Raw genomic sequence first — 26,185 nt, 5'->3', positions numbered from 1 at the left:
TTTAATAGCCAATCCGTTATTTCTTTCTTACATGAGAATTTAATTAAATTTTAAATTGAAAGTAATTTATTTATCTTATTATACAGCCTTCCTACTTTAAAATCATAAAATAGTTGCAAAATAAGTTTCACAGACCTCATAAGATCTTCTTGAGTCAACGATATCTATTAGTGATGTATTTAACATTGAGGGTTTTTTTAGAATCATATTTTGTATGTAAAGTTTTCTAACAGGCAGAGCATTTGCCTCCTTGTATAAATTTACAGTTGAGAATAAGCGAGGCTTAGAGAGAGCTACTTTAAGCAACATTCTCTGAGCTCTTTCTACCTCAATTATTAGCGTTTTATTGGAGCCACCCCATACAGATTTGCAATATGCTATTAAAGATTGGCATAATGATATATAAACAGTCTTGATGAGCGTCCAGTCAGCGATATTTATTAAATTTTTAAAAATAAATGTGAGTTTTCTAATTTTTTGACTTAATTGCATTAAATGCCCTTTAAAAGTGAGGTTTTTATCGCTTGTTATACCTAAGTATTTGGTTTGATACTGTTAATAATGGGACAGTTATATTTAATGTGTTTTTATTGATTACAGGAATGAGCTACTAATTGATGTAGAATTGGATTATGATAAGTGTTGCGCATAGAAAAGGTTGTGTATTGAATTTTATTTGGATTTAGAGTGAGGGTGTTTAAAGCCATCCAGTGAATGACCGTATTAAAACCCTCTTGTGCAAATTCCATGTTTTACCATGAAATGTAAGAGTGTGGTATCAGCGGCATATGATATTATTTTACAATTGCTTAGATTAAGATTACAGAGCTTATTTATATAGCACAGAAATAGAGTTGGGCCTAAAATTCTACTTTGGGGAATTCCATAGATGATAGGACTCTCATTGCTAATAACATCATCTATTTTAACCTGCTCATTGCTAATAACATCATCTATTTTAATCTTGCAAGTGATTTTCAAAAAGTTGTAGCTGTTTATCTCTTCTCTTATACCTAAAGCGTCATAATCTGAACCATTTTATTAAAAGACACTGTATCGAAGGCCTTTTGAAGATCAATAAAAATTGTTAGGCATTTTTCTTTATTGTCTAGTTTGTCTACAATGTAATTCGTAAGGGAATTAACTGCATCTGATGTTGATTTTCCTTTCCTAAAGCCATATTGTGAACCAAATAGTAAATTTTGTCTTCCAAATATTACAGAATCCTATTATTTATAATTTTTTTAAGTAGTTTAGAGAGGGATGGTAATATCGAAATTGGTTAGTCATAATATGTCTATATGTCTTTTATCTAGGTCCCAGGCAACTGTTGTATCAATTGATATAAGCATATTGATATTGATTATCACGTTTTATTACACGTTATCGTAAGCAAAGGAGCAAGGGGAAGTAAAATAAATAAGTTATTTAATATCACGTTATCGTAATCCTTATGATTTTATTCCGAACGAATATCATTCTTATTTAACCAGTTAGCAACCATCAAAATATTGAATAACGTAAGAACCGAAGTTAGCTAGTTGATGAGTGACAAGGACGGATATATATACAAATCGACCGCAATACGAAGGCGCGACAAGTTTATAATTTATATCGTTAGCGATGGCCGATACCGATTCATTTTACTGCTACAAACATTAAAATACAGCTTAGATTTCTTTTTTAATAATAATTTTTAATTGGTTATAATATGGATTATAATATAATATAGAAATATAATATAGAAAGTTACATAATGTTCGATAAAAATGTTATTATTTTATATAGTAACGTATTAACAAAAAATTTAAAAGAATTAATTCATTTTAAAGAAATAAAAAATCTTAAAATATAGATCAGATTTATGCAAAGCAACACTTAATTTATAGTTTTGAAAATAATACAAGAGTAAGATATTATTTGGAATTATCAAGTTTTTTTTCTTACGACCTGGCTTTGTTTAAGCGAACTGTAATTGCAACCAATTTAGTATTTATGACCTTTTGCTTTTGCCTACTGACTTTTGATTTGCCATCAACACGGACTACGCTGATTGAGCATTACTTTTTCGGTTTGAAGATTAAGATAAGATGTTATGTTTAATTATATTTGTATTTAATGCTAAGAAATATATTTCAAGTTCAAAGTCGTTTTAGATATAAGATAAAGTAAGAGTTTCTTTGAAAGATATATGAAATTTTATTTATTCAAAACCTTAGTATTATACAATACGTTATGTCTTGAAAATGCCATTTCATTATTGAAACATACAATGTTTCTTTTTATTAATGAGGGAATAAAAATGTATTCATATAAATGAAATTGTGAGTGTGACTTCGTTTTCTTGACGTTTCTATGACTTATCACTGAAAATAACAACCTCTTTATAAGTTAATAAGGCTATTTGCGAAATGCCACGATGCAAATCAAAACTAACGACCTAATTTTTATTTAAGCCTAAAAATGCTGCTATCTTAAAATTTGAATATGTACCTTTCCTGCAATTTATATAATATTTATTTAAAAAATTACGTAAAACCAATGAAATTTATCGTTCCTTAGCATTCTTCACCCATTAACTCAATAATTTTCTCTTCACTAGTGTAACTAAAATGTCATGTCAATTCAAGGTCAAAGTTGTTTATTTACTTTCTTTCCTATTCCCATTGGAATAGAGTATACATATATCTATTACATATTGGGCTGGCTAACCCAACCCGCAGTTTCATGCTAGTGATGAAGAACGTGACCCAAAAGTATAGCCACATAAATGGATTACGTACATTCATTTAGTGAGGGAAATGCAATTTCTTTTGAAGTCTTAACAAGCATTTAAAACAAAATAAGCTAAGCTGACGACTATATCCGTATTTATTTTACACAGTCATATCATCTATCTACCTGTTTCTACGGTCGCAGAGCCAAAAGATGATTGAGAGGCTGATGAAAGCTGCGTTGTTTATATACATGTGTTAAAGAACGGGTTGTACTGTAAATACCGAAACAAACGAGTAAAATCGCTTCAAAATGAAAAAAAGAAACGAAATAACCAACATAAACCTAAAATGTCGATCACTTATTGAATAATTTTGAGATATTACATTATTATTACGTGCCATTTCAACTACGCACATCGTGCAATTATAAAATTAAAGAAATCATTCAGGCTCTCTGACAATTTAAGAGAAATAGGCTCAAAAAGATTTGATATATCTGTTAATTGTTCACTGATAAGCTATCATATTTTTCAGTGTTATTTGAAATGTCATTATCATGTCATTCAAGAAGGAGTTTTAGCTCTAGTCTAGGATTAATAAATAACCGAATGTGATAATAAATAAGATAAGTTACATCTTTACACTTATCATCTTTATCATTTGTTAGCCTTTATCCCATGTTTGAGGTCGTTGCATTGAAGTTTATAATACTACTTATATTTATACGATCGCATCTCATTCAAGATAATAGATCTTTACGTTTTAAACCATATTTTTTGTTTTTTTAGGGCAACAGTCCAGTAAATAGAAAATAAAGACTATCTTATCAGACCAAAAAAAAGCTCCCAATGTATTATAAACGTCTATTACACTAGCATCTATGGTTTAACTAAAAACGAATATATTTTTTTATCGGTAGTAATTTGACAGGTGCCACTTGCATACTTTTAGTGCTAAACAGTATTTATAAATTCGTTGTAATGCTATGTTCTTTTATAAAGATGTCAAGGCGAGTGAAAAATCCATATTACATACCTATATGGAACTGGCATTGATTGTGTAGAAATTTATCTTAAGTAGTTCGTGTTCTTTGTTTTAAATAAAGTCTTTATTACAATAACATACAGTCGGCTTAATTTTTTTGATGTATAGTTGTTTAAAAGTTAAAATATTATCACAACAGTTTATAATATAGACTTTATATAGATTGCATACGTCGTCGTGTTAACCACTTTGACCCACTTAAGTGGTGACTGGTGATGACAATGCTTTTATCTCCGTAAACATTCCGCTTGTCGATTGATCATACCAGTCATTGTTACTATATAATAATTTATAATGTCATGCGGAATTATTACATAAGAATATTACCACAAGTATAAACATTTAAATTGAATTTTGACTTGATTTTACAAGTTTACAAAACCAAAGTTTATCCGAAATCATGAGCCGTTTCTCCTGTGTCGCCTGTGTCTCGTGATTTTATCAGCTTTAAATGCAGACCATACGTGTTTTTCTTTTAGTGTCACTCTGTATTACGTTTAATAGTTACTGTTAAGATCTCAAAGGCCGTAGAGCGAAGGTACATAACCAATAACCTTCCTTAATAAACAGGCTATCTAAAACTGAGCTTTATTCATTCAAACGTTACAAGCCGTCCAGCTTTATAACGTACTTTACCGTTCAATACAATTACAAATGCAAACTTTACCTACTTCAATATAATGTGCAGAAACATTCATACACTTCCCAGCTTCGAACAAGTAATATCGGGATGCACCTGCTTGAACTGAGCCAATCCATCGTGCCGTTAGCAACACTAATTTTATTTCATACGCATCATATATCATGCAACATGTTTAATATAAAACTTTTGGGTAAAATAAAAAAAAAACAAACTGAATATTTATTTAAATAATTCACTTAAATATAGTGGATTTCGTTAGGAATAATATTTTGTGAGAAATATATTGAAAATACATAAATATTTTTTAAAACTTAAAAATGAACATTGACTTACAAGTATCTATAAAAGATTAATCCCAAACTTATTAAGTTATTTATAAAATTATTTTCAACTATTTTTTAAAAAAAATATTAATTTATTTATTTATAGACTAAACCCTTTCGGATGAATAAATCTTTAACCTACATCAAAAATTAAAATCAATCAGTTCAGAAAAAAAGCTATAAACGACATTTTTATACTATTTATTTTAACTTCAGTACATCGAAAATTTACGTAATTTTATTAGATAATATTAATATTTATAACAAATAATATTTTAATAGATAAGATATTTTAGCTTTAAAACACATTAAATTAATGAGTTTTCTTATTTATACGTAATTACTTTTATAATTAAATTTTACCCGATATCGGGGACTTTGATATTTATTTGCTATATCTTGTTTGGAACCTTGCAAAAAAATTTGCAGGTTTCCAATGACCTGCAAATTACACAAATATCAGTGTGTGCGGTAACACTGGTATGTATTTATTTGACAACAATTGAAATACTTTATGTATGTGACTCAGTATTTTTGAACCTAGGGGCGGTCCCTCGCCAAGAGCATTCGCCTGTTTTGTACCAGACAACGATTACTTTTTGATACGATTGCGATAAAGTGACAATCAACTGGCGCCCTGATTCAAACATCACAGACATCAGAAAAGAATTGAGCTTTACAACAGAACGCAATCTATAATGATACAATTGGTAACATTACATGAGTGATCGAGAAGATTCGAACAATACAGATTCAAGTCACTGCAGAAAAAATGCTCAAAATCGAAGCTCAGACTATATTTTATATATACATTAGAGGCGATTGCTCGTCCGTTAGTGAGGCAGTACTGTAACGTCTACAAAATAATCGTTATTGTAGTAAATAAAATCTTTGAGACTTGTTTAATTTCAATTATATATATTTTTAAACAATCAATTATTTTTCTTCTTACACGTATGCCTAACTAGATGAAGCCGCAGCTTTAACCGCGCGAAATTTGTTAAATTTTATAGCACGGAAACCTTCACCCCCTACTTACCCCCATACAAACTACCACTCCATTGATTGATTTCCCATACAAACTGCAGTCAAACCTTTAAGGGATGATTTTCGTGATAAATATTAACCAATGTCCTTTCCCGGGGTTAAAATTTTCATACCAAATTTTATCTCATTCGGTTCAGCGGTTTAAGCGTGAAGAGGTAACAGACAGTTATTTTCGCATTTTTAATATTAGTAGGGATAAATTCGCCCGCAGAGGCAACCTAAACATTTAAGGTGGATACTGGGTTAAATCAGCGTCTTATATCTTAGCCTCTAATCTATACATAAATCATACCCAACAGTATCGAGGAACTGTTTTATCCACATGCCGACTAGGATATGGTAGGAATCGGGTCACTTTTACACACTGGATAGTGGGTCATCCTCTTTCCTGATAACCTGATTAGTAGATTCTAGGAACATGGCCTGGTGGCACTCTAGCCAACGAATAGAATGTATATTGCTATGAATAGGCGTAACTAATTAGAAGTTCAAAATCATTATAATTTCTTTGATTAGTGAGGTCACGAGACGAGGTATACAAAAATTTAAAGATGAATAAAAATAAATTGTAATTTATAAATATTTTTTGATTTCGTTAAATACGTGGATCGTGAAATATTTGATTTAACTATAGCTGTACTATACGAATTTTGTAATGTCGTATCTAATCCTTATAATTTAAAAGGTTAATAGAAAGAGACTTCCTCGGGTTCAGTTACTATGGAGTTACTATGGGGATAATTCCTTGCACCTTTTCGTCCGTCATTTTGTAGGGAGCAACCGTCAAATAGTATTATTAGCAAACTATAACATATTTTACATAAAATAAAATATTAAAAATTGCAGTAAGTAGGAGATAGTTGCTGTTAATTTATCACACCAAACGTATACATTTAAGGGGACTGTACTAGTCAATGATCATTTTATCATGCAAATGGATTCGTTTAATTTATAATGTAGAATTTTTATTTTATCTAAACATATTTAATAAGTAAAAAGAGTAACTACGAGTTTATTTGCTTTGATAAAATCTACATTTTAACCAATTTGAAAGCTTTAAGGTCAAATTTAATACATTGTAAAATAACTTAACCGGTCTACTGCAATTACGTATTAAGTAGGCTATATATGTATATATTTTGAATTGATTGTTCATAATAGGTATGTCATAACTATAAAAATTCGAACAATTTTAAGCGAATAAATTAGTCTTATTTTGAATAAGTACTGTTGCGTGAGCTAAACGTGCGAGGTACAATAATTTTGATAGGAAATTCAAATTGGATAGATAATTAATCATTTCTCCAAATTATTTAAAAAGATAATTTGTATTTTTAATAAAAAATATTGATTTCACAAGCGCTAGCGCGACCTTGTTTGAGAAAGGTGGAAAAAAAGAGGATTTCAAAAAAAAGATATATGGGTAAATTTAAAATCAGTGGCAGAAAAAGTGACAATAAATTTTGAATTCTTCAAAAAAATAATGTTTGATTTAAGAGTTGTGGTAATGACATGACATACACATAATATTGTAGAATGCAATGTCGTGGTTGGCCGCGATCTTTTGCGTATATTTTCAGGATTTTACGTGATTGAAACTAAAGTGAGGTGAAAATTAAAAAACTCTGTTGCCATCATACATTTATTCCTAGTTAAACAACAAATCATATTTACTCCCATTCTTAATACATGGAATCACAGTATTTATTCTTAAGTACTAATAATAATGTAAATGAAATACACTCTGTTACGTTCTATGTCTTAACAGAACTATTTTTCTATACAAATTACTTACATTGACTGAAATTATAAGAACATACCGATAATACTATGTAATAATCTAAATAGTATAACATACAGAAAATATAAAATCAAGTGTCCGTTTTCCATAAAATTTCAAAATTTGGTCTTTATATTTAGGGACCTAAAAGTAACAGAGTGGTAGATCGAGTAACATAAGATCGCCTTATACATTAATTTTAACGAACTACTATCACAAAACCTTTTATATTTAATAACTTTCTTAAAAATATAATATATCTAGGAACTCGGTACTTATTACCTAATAATATCATAAAACTGCCGAAGCCACGCTGGCGAAAACAACTTAACTCTCAATACTTCTCGTTCCCACTTCTTCTGTAAATACTTGATGTACCTTCATTGACCCATCAGAGGAACGATTTGTGTTGGAATTTCTCTCGCGATTGTTTCTAGACATTTTTAGTTTTTTTGCATAATCGACGCTCACACGTAGGCAGGTCTTTTATTTTTATGATGTCTATCTTAATCCTTTCTCTTCGTTTATGCTACCTTTTCTGGATTTAGTTTGCGCTTTTCTCTGTGACGTCGCTGCTTTTCAGCAGCAGTAAGAGTCATAGCGATGTATTGTAGTATTATCTAGAGCAAAATTATTCATTTCTTATATGATTATAAAATAATATTGACTGCTATAATATATACAGACACACCGATAACGACCTATAGCTACTAACAGTTCTCTAATGACAACTCTGTTACCAGTCTACTACTCTGTTACTACTACGAGGTAACAGAGTTGTGCAGTAACAGAGTAGTAAATTCAACTCTTAGAGTAATTTATTCTTAAAATAAAATATATTTTGACAAAATAAAAACAGATTAGACAATTATTCCCTTAATGCTATATTTTTTTTTTTATGGTAGAGGTGGCAAACGAGCAGGAGGCTCACCTGAAGGAAAGTGACTACCACCGCCCATGGACATCTGCAACATCGGGGGGCTTGCAGGTGCGTTGCCGGCCTTTCAGGAAAGAGTACGCTCTTTTATTAATATGTCATTTATTAAATTATATAGAAATCTCTGAATACTTACATTAAAACGCCAGTAACATAGCGGACACAGAATAAAACCACGCAGCTCACACCGCAACTAACGGACGACCGATTCGCATCCTCCGCGTTCTACCCGCCTCGAAAAGAGTCGAAGCAACAGAACATATTTTGTCCCAACCGTTGTGAACGGAACGGGAGCTCCATCGCTTAGTATTTGTCTAATTTCCATGGTAACAGAAAGGTGCGACAATTCGGAACCGCGGGACTAAATCTTAAATAATCATAGCTTATTCAATAAATTTATTAAATAGGCCAGTTTTTTTTTAGAGGATAAACCCGCTTTATTATTAAAATTATTAAACAAAACAATAATAAAATTTTAATAAAAATATATTACGATTTTAGCAAAGTGCCATGAGGTGTGGGACAAAATTTTCTTGTATGTAAAACACCTCTGTTACCATTAATTACTACTCTTTTACCTGATAAAAAAAGCGTTAAATCAATAATAATTCCGTCTTTCTTTTGAAAATATATTAATTAATTTGTGCTTTAACTAAAACATGATTTTAATATTTTAAAAATATTCACCAATATTTTATAACAAACAATTTTTGCTTGGGGACGACTTTTTCTGCCACCGATTTTAAATTGACCCATATAATAATGACGACCAATAATATCTTAAATCATAATTATGTTCGTATCTTTTTTATAGTATCAGATTCGAACTTGCAACACATATTGATGCTAATTTAGCTCTAATTAAACGCTAATGTCGACGCATATTTCAAATAATAATGTAAAAAAAAAATTGCTTTTATTGTCATGGTTGATAAAATCATTATAAAACCTATTCTTAGTTTTATTCTTTGTATGTTATCAAATTTTAATTTAAAAAGTACGAAACACTAAATATAATATTTTGTTATAAAATAATATTCCTTTTATAGTAAGCAAACGTCAAGTTGAAACAAACAAAGTTAACTCACCATAAAAATATTTTTGATAAAATATTGGCGTTATCATGAGGATTTTTCTCTTTCAGCACTACTTTTGAATCCATGTTGTATGGTGTATTTTTTTAAAAAGTATTACAAAAACATTCTATTTATATATATTTTTGTTATTTTCACCAGTTGACCACTACCAGAATAAGTACACACGTATTAAGTACATTAATTTATGTTGTAAACATCAAATTCACAAACTATACACTTTATTTTATATTCACATCAGAGATTTTTGAAAATGAAGGTATTATTTTATTTTTTAAATAAATCACTTTTGTTTGCGGATTAGTACTGCAAAATGAGATGGAAATTTAATAGCTTTTAGAGGATTCCACGAAAATTGACCACACTGTAATGTCGCCCAGATCACGTCTTATTTCACAATTTTGATGAAATCGAAGTTCCATTCATTATTTATAATACGTTTACGTAATAATAATAAGTACGACAAATTTTTAAAGTCAAGTATGGGGATTATATCACAGAAAGAATGGTAAGTAGCGGGCCGGTCCGGATGAACCGGTATATGTGCACGGCGCCACTCTGGCGCTCCGGCACTAAGTCACTGACGAACTGACGGACCGCGGGCGGGAGCGGTGTGCCGCTCACAATTCACATCTCTCGCTCTACGCTTCCACATGATCCCGGTTGTTGCTGAATCATTGGCGCTGTAAATAATTATAGATGCTTGCCTCTTAAAATTCATTGTAATGTGTGAGACTGCGACATACATTTATCTAAAACACCAAATTAATTCAATAAAATAATGGCTTTACAAACAGACTAAGATACATAAAGATTAATTACTGCAGACCTATGAAAGTTACGAAAAATAAAACATATTTTTATTATACTTAAGAAAATTGGGGAAAAAGTATATAATGCATATATATAAGTATATAATTATATAATGCATATTTTTATTATATTTAAGAAAATTGGGGAAATAGCATATAAAGTAGGTACCTACTTTAGAAAGCACTTTATTTCTTTTTAGTACCTAATAGTAAAAAAAAAGTCTGGTGGTAATGACCTTTGAACGTCGTCTTTGAAATCAAGGTTGAATTCAATTACATAAAATACCTGATTTGAATGGTCTATAGAATCTGATTAAAAATTTGCTCTAGCGAGAGCTTGAATAGTTTATAATATTCATTATGGATTTTCGAAAAAATGCAAGTAGATATGAGTAGTTAAGTGTAATAGTGTTGTGTTATAAATAAACATACCTATATTAATCAAGAACTGTTAGTAGGTAGTGCACATTATAGCTAAGCTATTAGCAAATCGCATGGAATACGTAAATCTACTTATATATTATCTCTTGTGTTTATCTTCATTCCTTCATTGGAATAGGCTAAATTTTGTTCTATAAATACCGATACTTTAATTTATAAAGAATATTATCATTATATAATTTATTACGTAAGACGATTTAGGGAGGGACCATGTCTTATGTTTTCTTACAAAGGGGTGGGAAGGAGTCTCGATAGTTCTTACGTAAGATAAAAAAAAATGCGCAAAGTTAAAATTATTTGAAAAAGGGTCGATTGTCGAGATTCGCTCGGATGCGTTTTTTTTTTTATGTTATAGAGGGCAAACGAGCAGGAGGCTCACCTGATGAATTTAATACCTTTGAAATTACGAATAAAAATTAAAAAAATTGATTCTTTGAAACATAGACATTAAAATAAACCAAACTTGTATTCATTTTTTCCTTTAGATTCTTACGTAATAAATATTAAACAGGTGGTAGGGGGTCGGCCTATTCTTATTTTTTCTTATAATAGGGGGAGGGCGTCAAAAACAAGCGAAAATAGCCTTACGAAATAAATGAATGGCCCCTAAGTACATGCAGAATCGTAAGAAACTTCATGCAAATAGTTATACATTTATATCAATTAAAATTGTACAACAAAAAATACAAAATTATATATATAAAAATATATAAAAAATATATAATATATTATATGGAAAAATAATAAAACTTAATACATACCCAGATACCTACCTAATTGTCCGAAACAAAAACAATATGATACAAAATAGGGAACCAGATAAAATACTAGAAAATAGGGAAAACTTTCGAAATATTTGCACTTTAATTGGTTTGAATCACATGTATTTATGTACGTATATTTATTTAGACTCGGATTTACCCAAGCAAACATTGTAAACCGTTTTCCTCTTTTAATCCAGCGTGCAGACTGCAAAAATGCCGGATGCCTCGCCGATTAAAGGTAAATCTTGGACCAACAATAAGGCGCCCAAACAAAACAACAGGTCAACGTTTAAAACTCTTAAATGTGCCCATATAGCCTGTCAAAATAAAGCTATCTCAGATTTAAAATAAAATGTTCAGCATTAGTACAATATCTATAGCCAATTTCAATCGAAGTAGGAATAACATAAACAAACCTTAAATTTACGTATTTCATGCTATTCGCTAATAACTCAGATAACAAGTAAATAAATAAATATAAATAATGAGATATTGTTCACTACTAAGATTTTTTGATTAAGATATCTTTATAATACAACACTATTAAACTTAACACTTTAATTTTACTTCCAAAGTCCCATAACAGTTTCATCGAAGTTCAAAATGCAATTTTTTCACAAATCAAAGATGGGCTTGTTGCAGAAATATTTTCAACGCAAGTGGAAAAGAACACATTTCATATCGTGACAAATTATACGTGGAAAGAGAAAGAAGAAATTACACATGATATAATTACTCAGTACTGCGCACATACAGCGCAGAACTATTGAGGTTATATGAGGATTTCGTTGCGACTGGCAGATTGTTATAGTGCACATATGTGAACGCAATCACATATGCAGTATATTTTTCTTGCTCTTCGATAAGATTGAAAAGAGAAAAAGTCAAGAAAATGCGTACGAGCAGCGGTTTATGTGCCCTGATTTCCTATTTTCCCGTTTCCATACTACAGGAAATTCAATAATTGTAATTCGTAATTTTGATGATTATGATTAATCGCTGTTTTTCACAATGTATTAACATATAAAGCAAATAAAGACGCAAACTCTTACTATAATATTATAGTATGTAGGTACTCGTTAAGTTGCAAGAAAACATAAAAATTGAATGGCTGCACATAGTGCAAGTAGAATATTAAATGAATTCGATTTTCCACGAACGGAATCTACAAGAACAGCTCCGCTAAGTTTAATTATGGTGTATTCGGAATAATGTCAAACAAAAACGATGCAAAGTGGCGAATACTTCAGTTTCATTGTAGGGTTATTAATATCACCGATAGTCCTAGTCTTGACCATCATTTGCGAGGCGCTTCATACGCGCTACGTCCAGGACTTTTGTCACCTGCAGGGATTGCAAAAAACTGATTTAAGAGCTGTATGAGAATAAGCACAAAACATATGGGTTAAAAAATACGGGTAAGAGGTCTCAGCTCAAACAGATTACAATTATTACTACACTACTTGGTGGTGGGGTTATGTGCAAGCCCGCCTGTGTAGGTACCACGCACTTATCATATATTCTACCGCCAAGCAGCAATACTTGATATTGTTAAATGTTATAAGGGCGAGGGAGCCAGTGTAACCACAGGCACTAGATACATAATACTTAGCTCCCAAGGTTGGTGGCACATTGGTGATTTTAGGAATGGTTAATATTTCTTACAGCGCTATGGGCGGTGGTGATCACTTACCATCATTGGTGGCCTATTTGGCCGTCCGCCTACGTAGATCATAAAGAAGTTGGATGCTTCAACGACGATTTTTTTTTGATATACAACATACAAATTGCTTAGTGTCAAATAAATTAATGAATATTGATTAAATTAACTAACATATATATTATATAGGTGTATTTTTGTTATTATTCTTATTATATATTTTAGTATTATTTTTTTTGTTGTATTAAGGAAAGGGTCATGTAATAAATATTAGTGTAATGCTTATTAAACATTTATTGTTTTAAAATATAATAACTATTGTTTGTCTGTCCATATAGATTAACTATATAATTAAGGTATTTTAAATATTATTTATACTTTTTATTGTGAGATGGCTAAATTGAATGGCAACCCAATGGTCAGTCATCTCAACAAAAAGATATTGTATTGTAATGTGACAAATTATTCCATTTTAGATTAAACTGCTAATAAACACTGGCTCACTAATCCTTTATCTCAACACAACAATACAAAATATTTCAGTATAGGGGTTGAAGCACTAGTGTTGTATTTGTATAAGATTATCTAGTCATTTAATACAAATAAATTATAATGCCCTTTGCACTTTTCGGACATGTTGGCTTTTTGATTCTTTAAGCGCTTCCTCCAACCTATTTGTGAGATGGACTAAGTTGGGCAGATCAGATTGAAGAAGGACATGGTTTATTACATGTTGACATTGACTAGCTGTCTTAGCACCTTGAACTGAAGACACAATTTTCATTGAAGATAAACCACTTTTTTGCTTTAAAGTTTCATGTCTAAATTCCTCTTCACTTTGACTAAAGTTTTTAGGGCTTGATAATACAAAATCCATGGCAACCATGGGCCTTACTTCATCCATTGCACTCTTTGAAGCCACCTGAAGTGAAGAAGTATTTCAATCAATTTTATTAGCATTAGTAAGAATATGTATGGAAAATTATAGATAGGTCAGAATATATTCAAAATCTAACTCCACCAAAATATATTATAATTTGATTAGATGTTGAATTATTAAAAAGGTATATGAAAGACAAATATATAATATCTGTTGTTGTAAAATCTACCTGCACTTCAAATCTCCAAGAAAGATCTTGATAACTTGGATCTTTTTGTTGTAGCAAATTTAATGCTTCTGATAATTCTCTTTTCTTAGCATTATATAATTTCACTAAAATTTGCTGTTGTTCTTGAGAAAACCCTGCTATAGCCAGTGAAGACCTAAAGTTTGGTTCTGACAGCTGAAATTATTTATAAGTATTTGTTTTTAATAAATATTATAAAAATACTTTACTTTTTTTCTAGTTTAGATATATGTCACCTACATTATGTTTACATCCTTCCACAATTAAATAAGCCAAAGCATAAATAAGATTTTGTACAACATTCACCGGAACATCCAGTTTTTCTGTAAAATAATATATAGTTAATATCTAACAGAAAACAAGAAGCAAATATAAACACATATACATGTTCTACCTGCAGCAATGCCACATTTTTTTTCATTCATCCCATTATTTAGATAGTCAATAGTGAGTTTGCAAAAATCAACTAAAACTGTAATGCAAAATATATTAATAATTTATTTACATTTTATAACATGAAAATATTGATGTTTGTGATGATTATAACCTTGAGTAGAATGTTGATGAAGTAAATTCAAATGTTCTTTTTGTAATTCACTCAAAAAAATTATCATTATGGAATGTTTTAAATAAAATGCAAAGTATTAAACTAATAAATTTTTGTAAATTATTTTCGAGTAAAATTGTCAATTTGTAACAAGTCAGTATTTACCACTCTGTTATAAATCTACAATTAATAAATAAATATAACATTTCAAGAATTTAATTAGTGACGTAAATTTTTTATATCAAAAAATTAAGAGGTAAACAAGTTTTTATTATTATGCTGATTTTTTTTGATAAGTTTGACATCTGACAACTTGAACTGACATTGTCTTTTTTGTCCTTTATTGAGTCTGTTCAGTACAGTAAGAAGAAGTATCTTATATAGAACGTTCTTTGCCGTTTGCTGATGTGAATCCCAACTTATTTTACCAGCAGACTACATAAGATTATCTGTTTCATGATATTAAATACAATAATAATATAAGGGCTAATAATATAACATTGCACATATTATTAAAAATTGGTACGCAATAAATATATTCAAGCCCGGTAAAATTTCTATCTAGGTAATCTATCGAGATAATAGAAATGGTAGAGATGAATGTGATCGTTAGTGATCGAGGTCATTCGAAGTGCTCTTCTTGAAATCCCAGAACTGAGCAATTTAGATTCTGTCCTGAAAGTAGCACTAACATGCACAAAGCAATAACTAATTTAATTCGAATTTTTACATAACGATAAAAATGTTGTTTAATTTTGTCCCAACAATATCACTAGACTAAAAACACCAAATCAATGATCAAGGACTTAGAATATTTTATTTACCTGTTATGTGCCGAATCTTGTTTTATGAATTAATTAACCTTACAGGATTTTATCATTTTAAATATTTTGAAATTATTCAAAGTTACTAAAACTAGCAACATTTGAGCCAACATTGCATGGACGAATTTGATAGATTGTCAGTTTAATTATTTCTTTTTGACATTGTTCGCTATTTCTTCATTTCTCTGTTATCATTTTGATATTTTGAGGTTTATAAAGTTATGAATACAGAAAAAGAATATTCAACATGGCTTTGAAAAAGGTTAAGGGTAACTTTGAAAGAATGTTTGATAAAAATCTCACCGATTTAGTTCGTGGGATCAGAAATAACAAAGATAATGAGGTACATATTATTTGTTTTATATCAATTATTATTATTTAAAAAACAGAGCAAACAATTAATTTAATTAAAAATAATCTTCAAACTTCTAGGCAAAATATATAGCGCAATGTATGGAAGAAATAAAAGTAGAGTTGCGACAAGACAATATCGGAGTGAAAGCTAACGCTGTCGCAAAACTAACATATGTAAGTAACAAAGTATACTTACTGCCGTGAATTGTTATTCGTATATAAATATATGTGATATTTACGTAGATTATCTAATTTATTGACTCTATCGAATTATTAGATTAAAAAAACTACAAATCATATTTAACCAATATTGAAACGTACTATTTATTTAATTAAATATAAATATTTAATTAATAATAATATGACATTATCTTTTTTATTCTTACTAATAAATTTTTCAGCTTCAAATGTTAGGATATGATATATCATGGGCGATATTTAATATAATAGAAGTGATGAGTTCTAACAAATTTACTTTTAAACGAATTGGATACTTAGCTGCTAGTCAATCATTTCATGCAGATTCTGAATTGCTTATGCTTACCACAAATATGATAAGAAAAGATCTGAATGCTCAAAATCAATATGAAGCTGGGCTAGCACTCAGTGGTCTCAGTTGTTTTATATCCCATGATTTAGCAAGAGACTTAGCCAATGACATCATGACACTGGTTAGTACATATTCAATTAAAGAAAATAATCAAATACCTTTCTTCAAGATCAATAGATGACAAATTGTATATTTTAGATGAGCTCAACCAAGCCATACCTCCGAATGAAAGCTGTGCTAATGATGTACAAGGTATTTTTAAGATATCCTGAAGCCTTAAGACCAGCTTTTCCTAAATTAAAAGAAAAATTAGAAGATCCAGATCCTGGTTAGTATTGTTTCATAATAGTTACAGTCCAAAAAATCTACAGATTGTCTTTCCTCCTAAAGAGGCCGAGGCTTGAAGAGCATTATAACACAATAGGGCAAGATCTCAACAAACATAATAAGCAGGTAACCTACAGTGTTGCCTTATCAATGGGCATGAAGGGAATTATAAAAACAGAATAAGATTACAATTTAATTTATCTCATAAAATACACCATATGTATAATGTATAATTCAGGCTTAAGTATAATCTGATATTGTGTGATTTCTACAACAATAGGAGTCCAATCAGCTGCTGTTAATGTTGTCTGTGAATTAGCAAGAAAGAACCCCAAAAACTACCTGTCCTTAGCTCCGGTATTCTTCAAATTGATGACAACATCAACTAACAATTGGATGTTGATTAAAATCATCAAACTGGTAAGTTGACTGAATTATTTGGTCTAAGAATGTATATTATGTAGAATGACTATTTTTATCTTAAATTATTTTTAAAAATAATAAACTATTACAATAAACTTAAAATTCATCTTAATTAATAATAAGTTGTTATTATTGAATGACCCATGTTCATAGTACAAATATAAGGAATAAGAATTAAGGTAATCTATAAAGTTAAAGACTGCTTTACTGAAATATAATATTAATTATACAAATCTATAGGAAAGTATTTTAAATCTACTAAATGAAAATAGTTTTTATTCTTATAGTTGTCATTGTTAATTTTCAACTATAGTTGAAAATTATATTTGGATTTGAAAATAATATCATTTTATTTTTAAACTGCATCTCAAATGTTGTGCCTAAAGGTGCCTATTTGAACAATGCTACTAATTCAAAACTGATAAAGCCTAAAGTTGCCTATTTAAACAATGCTACTAATTGATATATAAATTGAAGGAGCCACTTTCTACCTTATTCCAGCATACAGAATCTCTGCTGGATAGATTCCCAACAGCATAGGTGGTTGGTGAATTACAATTTATCATGTATAGTAATAAAGCTTATATATACTACAAGACTTGTGCTTGTCTAGATACATATATTATACATGTAAATGATTAATTACTGAATAATACTTTAAACATTAAATCTTAAAATTTAATTGATTAAAACAGTATGTGTTAAGGATATGATATAACTTATGTTAACAATTTTGATTAATTGTGGAAAAAAAATGTTTTACATAAAAATATTGCAAAATGTTTAAAATGTTTGTCTAATATCTTATTAATTCTTCACAGTTTGGTTTAATGACTCAGTATGAACCCGACATTGGGAGAAAGATTACTCAAAGCCTCATAGACCTTATTTGCAGGTATCCTTGTAACTAGAAAATGATAAGTTAGCAGCTAGTACCATTCACCACACCCCACTTGAACTGTATCGAGTAAACACATTCAGAGAGAGGCTTCCTCATATGTTGCAGCTATTGCAAGTCTTGTCGCAACATATTCAATATTAGCAGTTTGGTGTGTAAGCTTCCTCATGCCATCAAATGATGAACACATACATTGTTATTACCATTCATTTAAATGAAACATACAAAATGAAAGCAAAGCCTCGAATCTTGCAAATATTCAGCTCAATTGTTAACCAACTCACACTAAGTTACACAAAATTGGCATGCCACACATTTTATATTATTTTCGCTGCTGCTAACAATGACCCCGATCAAACGAATAGGAAACTAGGAATGAGACAATATCTCTTGTATGAAGTCAATACACAAGGACTTCCCTGTATCTGTACCAGGGCTCATGATCTTAGCTCTCGCATAAGCTAGATTTATGTAGCATCATTATATTTGTTCCAGTTTGGTGCCTTAACCCCATTAGAGCCCCGACTTGGCAAGAAACTGATAGAACCATTAACTAATTTAATTCATAGGTGAGTCGGAGTCACAGATGCTTGTATACAAGATCATCTATTTATATTTATTTGGACTCTATGGGGTGAAGGGAAGCTAAAAGCGATTATGATATTATTTATAATTAATATTAATAATTTATAGGTATATTCTATAAAGATACCCGTCATTGCTAGAGTTTAGAATGTGCTTAAGAAGCTTCTTCTAATGTTATTGTGAAAAAGCTTTATTTAATTTATCTAGTTATAGGGGATAGACATATCGGCTTCGTTTGCTATACGAATATAGTGTTTATATAATTATGTAGAGGCTAGAGAGCCGTTTAAGTCTCATGTATCACAATAAGCTATACATAGATAAACATATAGATTCACGCTTTTTTATTTATTATTAGAGCACATTTTTTTCTTATAATTGAACCTTTGTCCACTTTATAGCACTGATAAATTTGTAATATTAAATTGAATTAAAGTTATATACTTATATAATCTTTGGAAATTATAAAAACAGACATACAGTAATTGCTATATTCAGTGTTATTGCTTTAGAAAATATAATAATATTGTTTTCCACCCGCGCGGCGCCGTCGGTCAGCACGACAGCCATGTCGCTGCTGTACGAGTGCATCAACACGGTGATCGCGGTGCTCATCAGCATCAGCAGCGGCATGCCGGGACACGCCGCCTCTGTGCAACTTTGTGTGCAAAAACTAAGAATACTCATCGAAGACAGCGACCAAAACTGTAACTACATTTTTATTTGATTTTTAATATGTTTAATAACCGTTTCTGCTTTCTGCGATCATTCTCTACGGAGACTAGCCAACTGAGCAGAAATAATTATAGTGCTCAAGTGTGCACACAAAGCATGACCGAAGTAAGCGTGGTCTCGACTTCTTGTCACCCCGCTTTGATAGTGTTCCGTGTTGTTACACGGAAGTGTGACTAAAGCAGAATATCTCGCAATATAAAACATTAATTTGACTGGCCCGACCTGAAACTTGAACCCAGGAACTTGTGGTCTGCAGACTTATAAGCTAACCATTCCACCAATAGGAAAGTCTCCAATAATAGTAATAATAAATAAACATATAACTATATGGTCAATAGTTTATTTAATACATTGTTTATTTCCAGTAAAGTATCTGGGACTGCTGGCGATGTCCCGAATACTCAAATCTCATCCGAAATCCGTACAAGCTCACAAAGACCTCGTGCTGGCGTGTCTGGACGATAAAGACGAATCTATTAGACTCAGAGCGTTGGGTCTTCTATACGGAATGGTAGGCATACACAGGCACATTAAAGTCATCACGCTAAATGTACATGTATCACGTCACTTGGTAAATAATGCACTTATATTATTGAGTGTGATGGTTTAAATAACAATTATTGCCGCGTGGTCGTAAGAGCCAATTTATTTTGTAAGTTTTCCTATCAATACCATCGACCAGTTAGCGCTTGGACGTTGGGTGCCGTCGCGGGTAATCAACCCCGTATATATTGTAGCCAGCTTGTCGAATCCTATTTTTACGGAATTCTTATTAACACACTGTGCAGAATTTAAATAAATGGGCTTCTCGAGCCAATGCCGACGATTTGCCATCATGGCCTACTTATTACACTATTATTTTAAAACTTTTTTCGGATTGTTAGTGTTAAACACGGACTTTTATTCTTTAAAGGTTTCCAAAAAAAATTTGATGGAGATAGTGAAGAAGCTGATGATGCACATGGAGCGCGCCGAGGGCACGCTGTACCGCGACGAGCTGCTCACGCGCATGATCGAGATCTGCTCCCAGAACAACTACCAGCACGTCGTGGACTTCGAGTGGTACATCACCGTGCTGGCCGAGCTCACGGAGATGGAGACCAGCGCTAAGCACGGTACGCCTCGGGCGCTAGAACTCGCGACTCGCATTCTCTGGCTCGAAGCTTAGACGAGCGAGTGAGTTTTCTGCGATCGTAATATTAGGTCGTCGTCCTCGACCGAAGCTAGTGTGCTAGATCAACTGATACATTATCGGAGGTGCTGGTGCACGTCGCCATCAGGCGAAGGGTAACGTGTGTGTGTGGCAGGCTGCATGATCGCGGCGCAGCTGACGGAGGTGGGCGCGCGCGTGGCGCAGACGCGCGGCTTCGCGGCGCGGGAGTGCGCGGCGCTGTGTGCGCGCGCCGCCGCCTCGCCGCCGCGCGCCGCCTCGCGGGAGGTGCTCTATGCCGCCGCCTATGTGCTCAGCGAGTACTGCACGTGAGTCGACACCCGTATAATGATGACGATGTTTTTTTATTTATATCAAAAAGATCTCCTGAATGTGAGCGGTTACCTTTGCCCAATATGAGGCCAACCATTGGACCATATGCGTTGACCTTTCCCTTCCCCTTTAATCGTACCGGCCCTCATATCTTCGATCCAACTGTGACCCGACACTGTATAGTATATTGAAGAGATAACGAGATGGCGGTGTTGCAGCGAGGAGGACGTGATGCGCGAGTCTATCTCTGCGCTGACGCTGTGTGCGAGCGCGGACGCGGGCGGGCCGCACATGCGCGCGCGCGCCGTGTGCGTGCACGCCGCGCTCAAGCTGGCCGCCAAGCTGCTGCGCGCCTTCGAGCTGCGCGGCGACCGCCGTTCCGTGATTGCGGTCAGTCGATACGCACTCTTATCAAAACAGTAACTATTTAAAAAAGAGAGAATAAATAAAGAGTATGCTTACATTATGTTTCTATTTTGTTTGTCGTTTTTCTAACTGAAAACATACTAAAAAATAAATTGAATCACAGTAAATATTTAACAATTCATACAGCCGTTTCGTTCTCATTGCATACTCGTGTACGCAGGTGCTGCACGAAATCCTAGCGGGCGTGCGTCCGCTGCTGTGCAGCGAGGACATGGAGGTGCAGGAGCGCGCGCACAACACGACGGCGCTGATGTCGCTGGTGCTGCGCCGCCTGCAGCCCGCCGACCCCGCGCTGGCCGACGCGCCGCTCGAGCCGCCCAGCGACACGCTCGTGGACCACGAACAGAGGTATCATCGAGTCATACTAAATAAGCTATATTCATTTTGGGTATTAAATAGTGACCCACCGAAGTAAAACCGACCAGTAATAAAATTAAATCGATATCAATTGAAAGTCACAATACGTACATTAATCTCTGGAACTTGTCCTAATATAAATATCTTAATAAGTATCATTGTGTCATTAAACATTAAAATATAATACGGGAAGAATTATATCCAAATAAGTTATGTTTCGTGTTTAATTTCTAGCAATGGACTAGAAAAAAATGAAAATGGGGAAATTAATGAAGAAGAATCTAGTAAAAGTTTGAGTGGTGGGCTTATTGAAGAAATTGTTAGCCTATTCGAAGGAGAACTTAAACCAGTAGCACCTAAGGCACAGAAGAAAGTACCAATACCAGCTGAGTAAGTAGTCTTATGACTTGCATTATTTATTTAGTCAATCTGCTAATACAAACATTATTGATATAATCCAGGATTTTAACCCATCCTGTACGGTCCTAAGGGCCAATTCTACTAAATTATACTGTTATAATACGTTATAGATTCTATTCCGACCCAATTTCGACTATTTCTCAAAAAACATAAACCTCAGCTTAATCGTAACCGAGGGCCAATTCTGCTTATTAGTATCGGTTACGATACGAGCCCGATTATATTTCGGTGCAACTTCGACCGAACTGTAACTGGGTTGTTGTGTTAATAGAAAACGGCTGAACGGCAACGATTCCGTTTCGATTCCAATATAATAAAGTGTCATTTTGTTAGAGGAATTGGCACCCTGCTCTTTGTCTGTCACTAGATTTACATTTAGGTCCAAGTACATAAAGGTTTCTTTGATTTTTTTTAGTTATTGTTATTTAGGATATTATGAGTTACTTATCATTTAAAAACGAACCATTACTAAGTAAAATGATTGAGTACCAAAATTTCGTTTGCTTACAGCTTAGATCTGAACCAGTGGTTGTCACGAGACCGCTGGTCGTCCGACAGCTCCAGCTCGGAGGGCGAGGACGAAGGGACTGCGCTGTTCACGGCGCCGCAAGTTGACGCCAAGCCCGTCACGCAGTTCACTCCGGAGGAGCTGCAAATGGTAATCACGACGACAAATGATATTTAAGTTAACACTCTAACTAGTGTATCAGTGTGAAAATTTATATATGTAAATAGTTCAATTAGTTTAGTTACTAATTAAGCTACTGATCCGTTTTTATTAATCCAAACTATTAAATTAAATTATTTGTTTATTTATGTTCCAAACAACTGCTATTTATAGTAGAATTGTATGTGAGCAATGGTAGACGGTCATTTCGCCCATATACATTGGAACTACTCATTACTGAGTCATTAAATCATCAACCAGGAACTCTAATGGGATAATTTACTGCAATAATCACTATATCACAATTACTATTTTTTTAAATAAATATCTATGAAAGACAATAAACTTAGAAACAGTGTCCACTTATTATTATAATTAAGCTAAAAATTATTGTTTACATATCCAAATTTTCAGTTGCGTGAAGCGCGCAGACAGGAGCAGGCCAACAATCCACACTACCTGAAGGATGACTCGCCGCGATCCTACCAACAGGATGATATACCCATTGCTGAGATTGCGCTAGAAGTGCCTCTCCAAGTGCAATGTGAGTTCAATAGACTATATATGACTCATAGTCAATTCCAACGACAAGAGGAGTAAAATCAATACACAAATTTGACTTGTTTTGACATGACATCATTGTTCGACATCTAAATAATCTATGGAATTCATTAAGGATTTACGAATAAAATTCCAAGTTGAATGTCGGCGAAATTGATACGGATTGTTGAAATTAAATTTCAAGTAGAAATGTTAGTCTTTGCACTAGTGCTGTGTCATATATAAAGATGTATATTAATCCAGAACTGTACATCTCAATGAATATTTACATAATTTTTTTTGTCATGTCGTTGGAGTATATATAATATAGCTTAAACAATAACAGTCTATGTAATCATTATGTTTCAATGTATTTTATGTATAATCTATTTGTGATTGTAGCCAAGAGATCTGATAAGTACTTAATTACAAGAGAAAATTCGAAGAAAGCTAAAAAGGAAAAGCGGCCTTCGAAGAAACGAAAGAATAAGATAGAAAGACATTTCTCAGAATCTGATAGTGACGGTGAGTGATATTCATGTCAAATACTCCGCACATAATCTGTGAACTTATTCCCAACCTATCAAACGTAGAGTGAATACGCTCAGACGGTGGCGACGTGCGGCGGAACAGTCACAGATGGATTGCCGAAACCTCCAGTGGTTTTGTATAACTATATAATTTATACCAGCCTGATAAAAAATAATCGAAAAAATTTCCAACTACATGATAGTAAGCCATAGTAGGCAGTAAGGTGTTGGTAGATATGAAGTTGCTCATTCTGTGCCAACAGACGGCGCGGACCGTGTGGGGCGGCCGGCGGTGGCGGAGGGCGGCGAGCTGCCCGACGGCGCGGCGCCTTCCGACGACGAGCAGTCGCTGCACGACGACCCGCACCGTGCGCTCGACCTCGACCTTGATCTGTGCGTCACACACACATAGAACACTATTTCTCACTTGATAGATTAAGTTTTATAAGTCGGATTGGTTCTACATTGGTTGGAAATATTTCCTCTGGTAGCTTTTTGTATTATAAAGTAATGATGAGTGCGAAGAAATACCGCGTTTCGGCTAATGTCAAACACTTTATCATAATATGATATCCAAACGGTTTTTATGTTAACGGTAATTTCTACATTTTTGTATAGTTCCTTCTATTTACTATATAAGATGTAGTACTACGATATGTTACATATTCGAACTTAAAGATAAATAGAAAGGTGATTTTCCAGAACATACGTTCGAAACTATGATAACATAGTTAAGCCTTCAATAAAAATGTAGTTAATATATAGCTTAGCTTATATTTTTATATTTTAGGCCTTTGCGTGAAGAAGAATTGCTGTCATCTAGGATACAGCAGTATCCTTTACCAGAGAGCGGCTTATTGATTAAGAAAAAAGAATCCAAAAAGAATAAATCTTCAGAAAAGCGATCATCAGAAAAGTCTTCCCATAAGAAGAAAGTAAAAAATTCTAAGCGTAATAAGGAAATAGACTTAATGTTACCTGAAATTGCGAATAATAATGATCTAGGAGACAATTTACTCATAGAAACTGGAGAAGACAATGCTCCTAAAAACGATCTAACAATCGACGATGCCTCTGATAAAAAACAACGGGAGAAACTTAAGACTGAAAAACACAAGAAGTCAAAGAAAGATGTAAAAGACAAGGATTCTAAGAAAAAGAAAACTTCTAAAAAAGGTATGAACTATTCAAATAATATTAAAATACTTATGTCTTTCGTTTTTCATTGTATTTGATATTAAACGAACGAAATTTAATTCCAGATAAACATGAAACTAAAATTGGATATGAAGAAGCTTTAGGTATTTCCACGCCTAGCAAAGAAGTTATTTAGTGTACGGCATAAGCAAGTTTAAACATTTTCCAAGATCCTTGTCACACGCTCTCAGTGCAATTGTTTATTTGAACAATTAGTTATATTAGTTAGATTCATATTATATAAATATATTATAGGCAATGTTTTCATTGATCTTAAAATGAAACATGTCCATTTAAATAAACGTATATTTCTATTGATGTAGTAATAAATATATATAATCATGTACAGTTTTATTGAAAGTTATATAAATAAGACTTATGAAATAAAAGCCATTCATCTACACTTGAATACCTAGTTTTATATTTGGTTCAAAACCGTTTATACAATTATTTTGAAGTAGACATTTTCAAAAACATTAAATTTATGTTACATATAAAGAAATAAAGTCTTCAAAAAATATATCCGCTTTCTTCAGCATCTGGGAGAATTCAAGGACATTCTGAATTGCCACCTTTTGCACCAATGTTTTTATAAGAAATGGATACCTATAAATTAAACATAAAAATATTTGAAATGAAGATAATTGTTAATTTATTATAGCTTAAACTTATAAAAATTGCTAATAAAATATATGTTACTTATTTAATTGTGATAATCAAAATAAACGAAAAGAATATACACAAATATCGATTAACATAATTAAAATACATAAAAATAAATATTAATAATACTCATTAAAAATAAAGATCATTTTTGCAAATTTACTTACCAAATTAAATTTTGTGATGGTTGACGAAACCTTACTCTTTAAGATGTAAGTATATAAAAAGTGAGATCAAGGCTTACATAGACTATTTTTCTGTGTGACTGAT

General features: G+C 32.3%; 3 protein-coding genes across 4 annotated transcripts in view; 1 reads left to right on the top strand and 2 right to left on the bottom strand.

Annotated features, from left to right (window-relative positions):
• The window catches only part of LOC113392785 (ATP-binding cassette sub-family C member 4-like), a 45,845-nt gene extending 35,662 nt beyond the window's left edge, over positions 1 to 10,183 (bottom strand). Inside the window, exon 1 of the mRNA XM_026629374.2 lies at positions 9,580 to 10,183. Within this exon, the coding sequence (XP_026485159.2) occupies positions 9,580 to 9,653 (74 nt within the window). The 5' untranslated portion in view covers positions 9,654 to 10,183. The remainder of the gene's footprint in view (positions 1 to 9,579) is intronic.
• A 3,355-nt stretch (positions 10,184 to 13,538) lies between these two features.
• On the bottom strand, positions 13,539 to 15,187 carry LOC113392791 (COMM domain-containing protein 2-like). The gene is made up of 5 exons (XM_026629383.2): positions 14,937 to 15,187; positions 14,784 to 14,861; positions 14,630 to 14,712; positions 14,372 to 14,545; positions 13,539 to 14,184 (listed from the first exon to the last, which is right to left on the bottom strand). Exons 1-5 carry the CDS (start codon positions 15,001 to 15,003, stop codon positions 13,870 to 13,872), a joined length of 717 nt encoding a protein of 238 aa, XP_026485168.2. The 5' UTR covers positions 15,004 to 15,187; the 3' UTR covers positions 13,539 to 13,869.
• A 682-nt stretch (positions 15,188 to 15,869) lies between these two features.
• On the top strand, positions 15,870 to 25,661 carry LOC113392786 (AP-3 complex subunit delta). 2 transcript variants are annotated; one of them, XM_064220921.1, is made up of 19 exons: positions 15,870 to 16,103; positions 16,193 to 16,288; positions 16,516 to 16,785; positions 16,863 to 16,992; positions 17,272 to 17,411; positions 18,236 to 18,309; positions 19,456 to 19,604; positions 19,998 to 20,143; positions 20,546 to 20,747; positions 20,940 to 21,111; positions 21,334 to 21,505; positions 21,702 to 21,889; positions 22,133 to 22,288; positions 22,829 to 22,976; positions 23,400 to 23,529; positions 23,928 to 24,050; positions 24,319 to 24,448; positions 24,846 to 25,231; positions 25,318 to 25,661. In XM_064220921.1, exons 1-19 carry the CDS (start codon positions 16,008 to 16,010, stop codon positions 25,386 to 25,388), a joined length of 2,979 nt encoding a protein of 992 aa, XP_064076991.1. In that variant the 5' UTR covers positions 15,870 to 16,007; the 3' UTR covers positions 25,389 to 25,661. The 2 variants fall into 2 exon arrangements, with proteins under 2 accessions (XP_064076991.1, XP_026485161.1); XM_026629376.2 differs by lacking the exon at positions 18,236 to 18,309 and adding an exon at positions 18,808 to 18,881 and having other exon boundaries at positions 15,871 to 16,103.
• Positions 25,662 to 26,185: the final 524 nt, after the last annotated feature.

This window comes from Vanessa tameamea, chromosome 5 (assembly GCF_037043105.1).
Source record: "Vanessa tameamea isolate UH-Manoa-2023 chromosome 5, ilVanTame1 primary haplotype, whole genome shotgun sequence".
Lineage (NCBI taxonomy): Eukaryota > Metazoa > Arthropoda > Insecta > Lepidoptera > Nymphalidae > Vanessa > Vanessa tameamea.
This window is presented reverse-complemented; position numbering and strand designations above follow the sequence as displayed.

Bases quoted from the DNA above. Each gene is read 5' to 3' on its own strand.
- LOC113392791 (XM_026629383.2), bottom strand. From the start codon at position 15,003: ATGATAATTTTTTTGAGTGAATTACAAAAAGAACATTTGAATTTACTT. The intron at 14,713-14,783 runs GTAGAACATGTA...ATTATTTTACAG, and splicing joins AAAATGTGGCATTGCTGCAG to AAAAACTGGATGTTCCGGTG. The intron at 14,546-14,629 runs GTAGGTGACATA...AAATAATTTCAG, and splicing joins TGGAAGGATGTAAACATAAT to CTGTCAGAACCAAACTTTAG.
- LOC113392786 (XM_064220921.1), top strand. From the start codon at position 16,008: ATGGCTTTGAAAAAGGTTAAGGGTAACTTTGAAAGAATGTTTGATAAA. The intron at 16,104-16,192 runs GTACATATTATT...TCAAACTTCTAG, and splicing joins GAAATAACAAAGATAATGAG to GCAAAATATATAGCGCAATG. The intron at 21,112-21,333 runs GTGAGTCGACAC...GCGGTGTTGCAG, and splicing joins GTGCTCAGCGAGTACTGCAC to CGAGGAGGACGTGATGCGCG.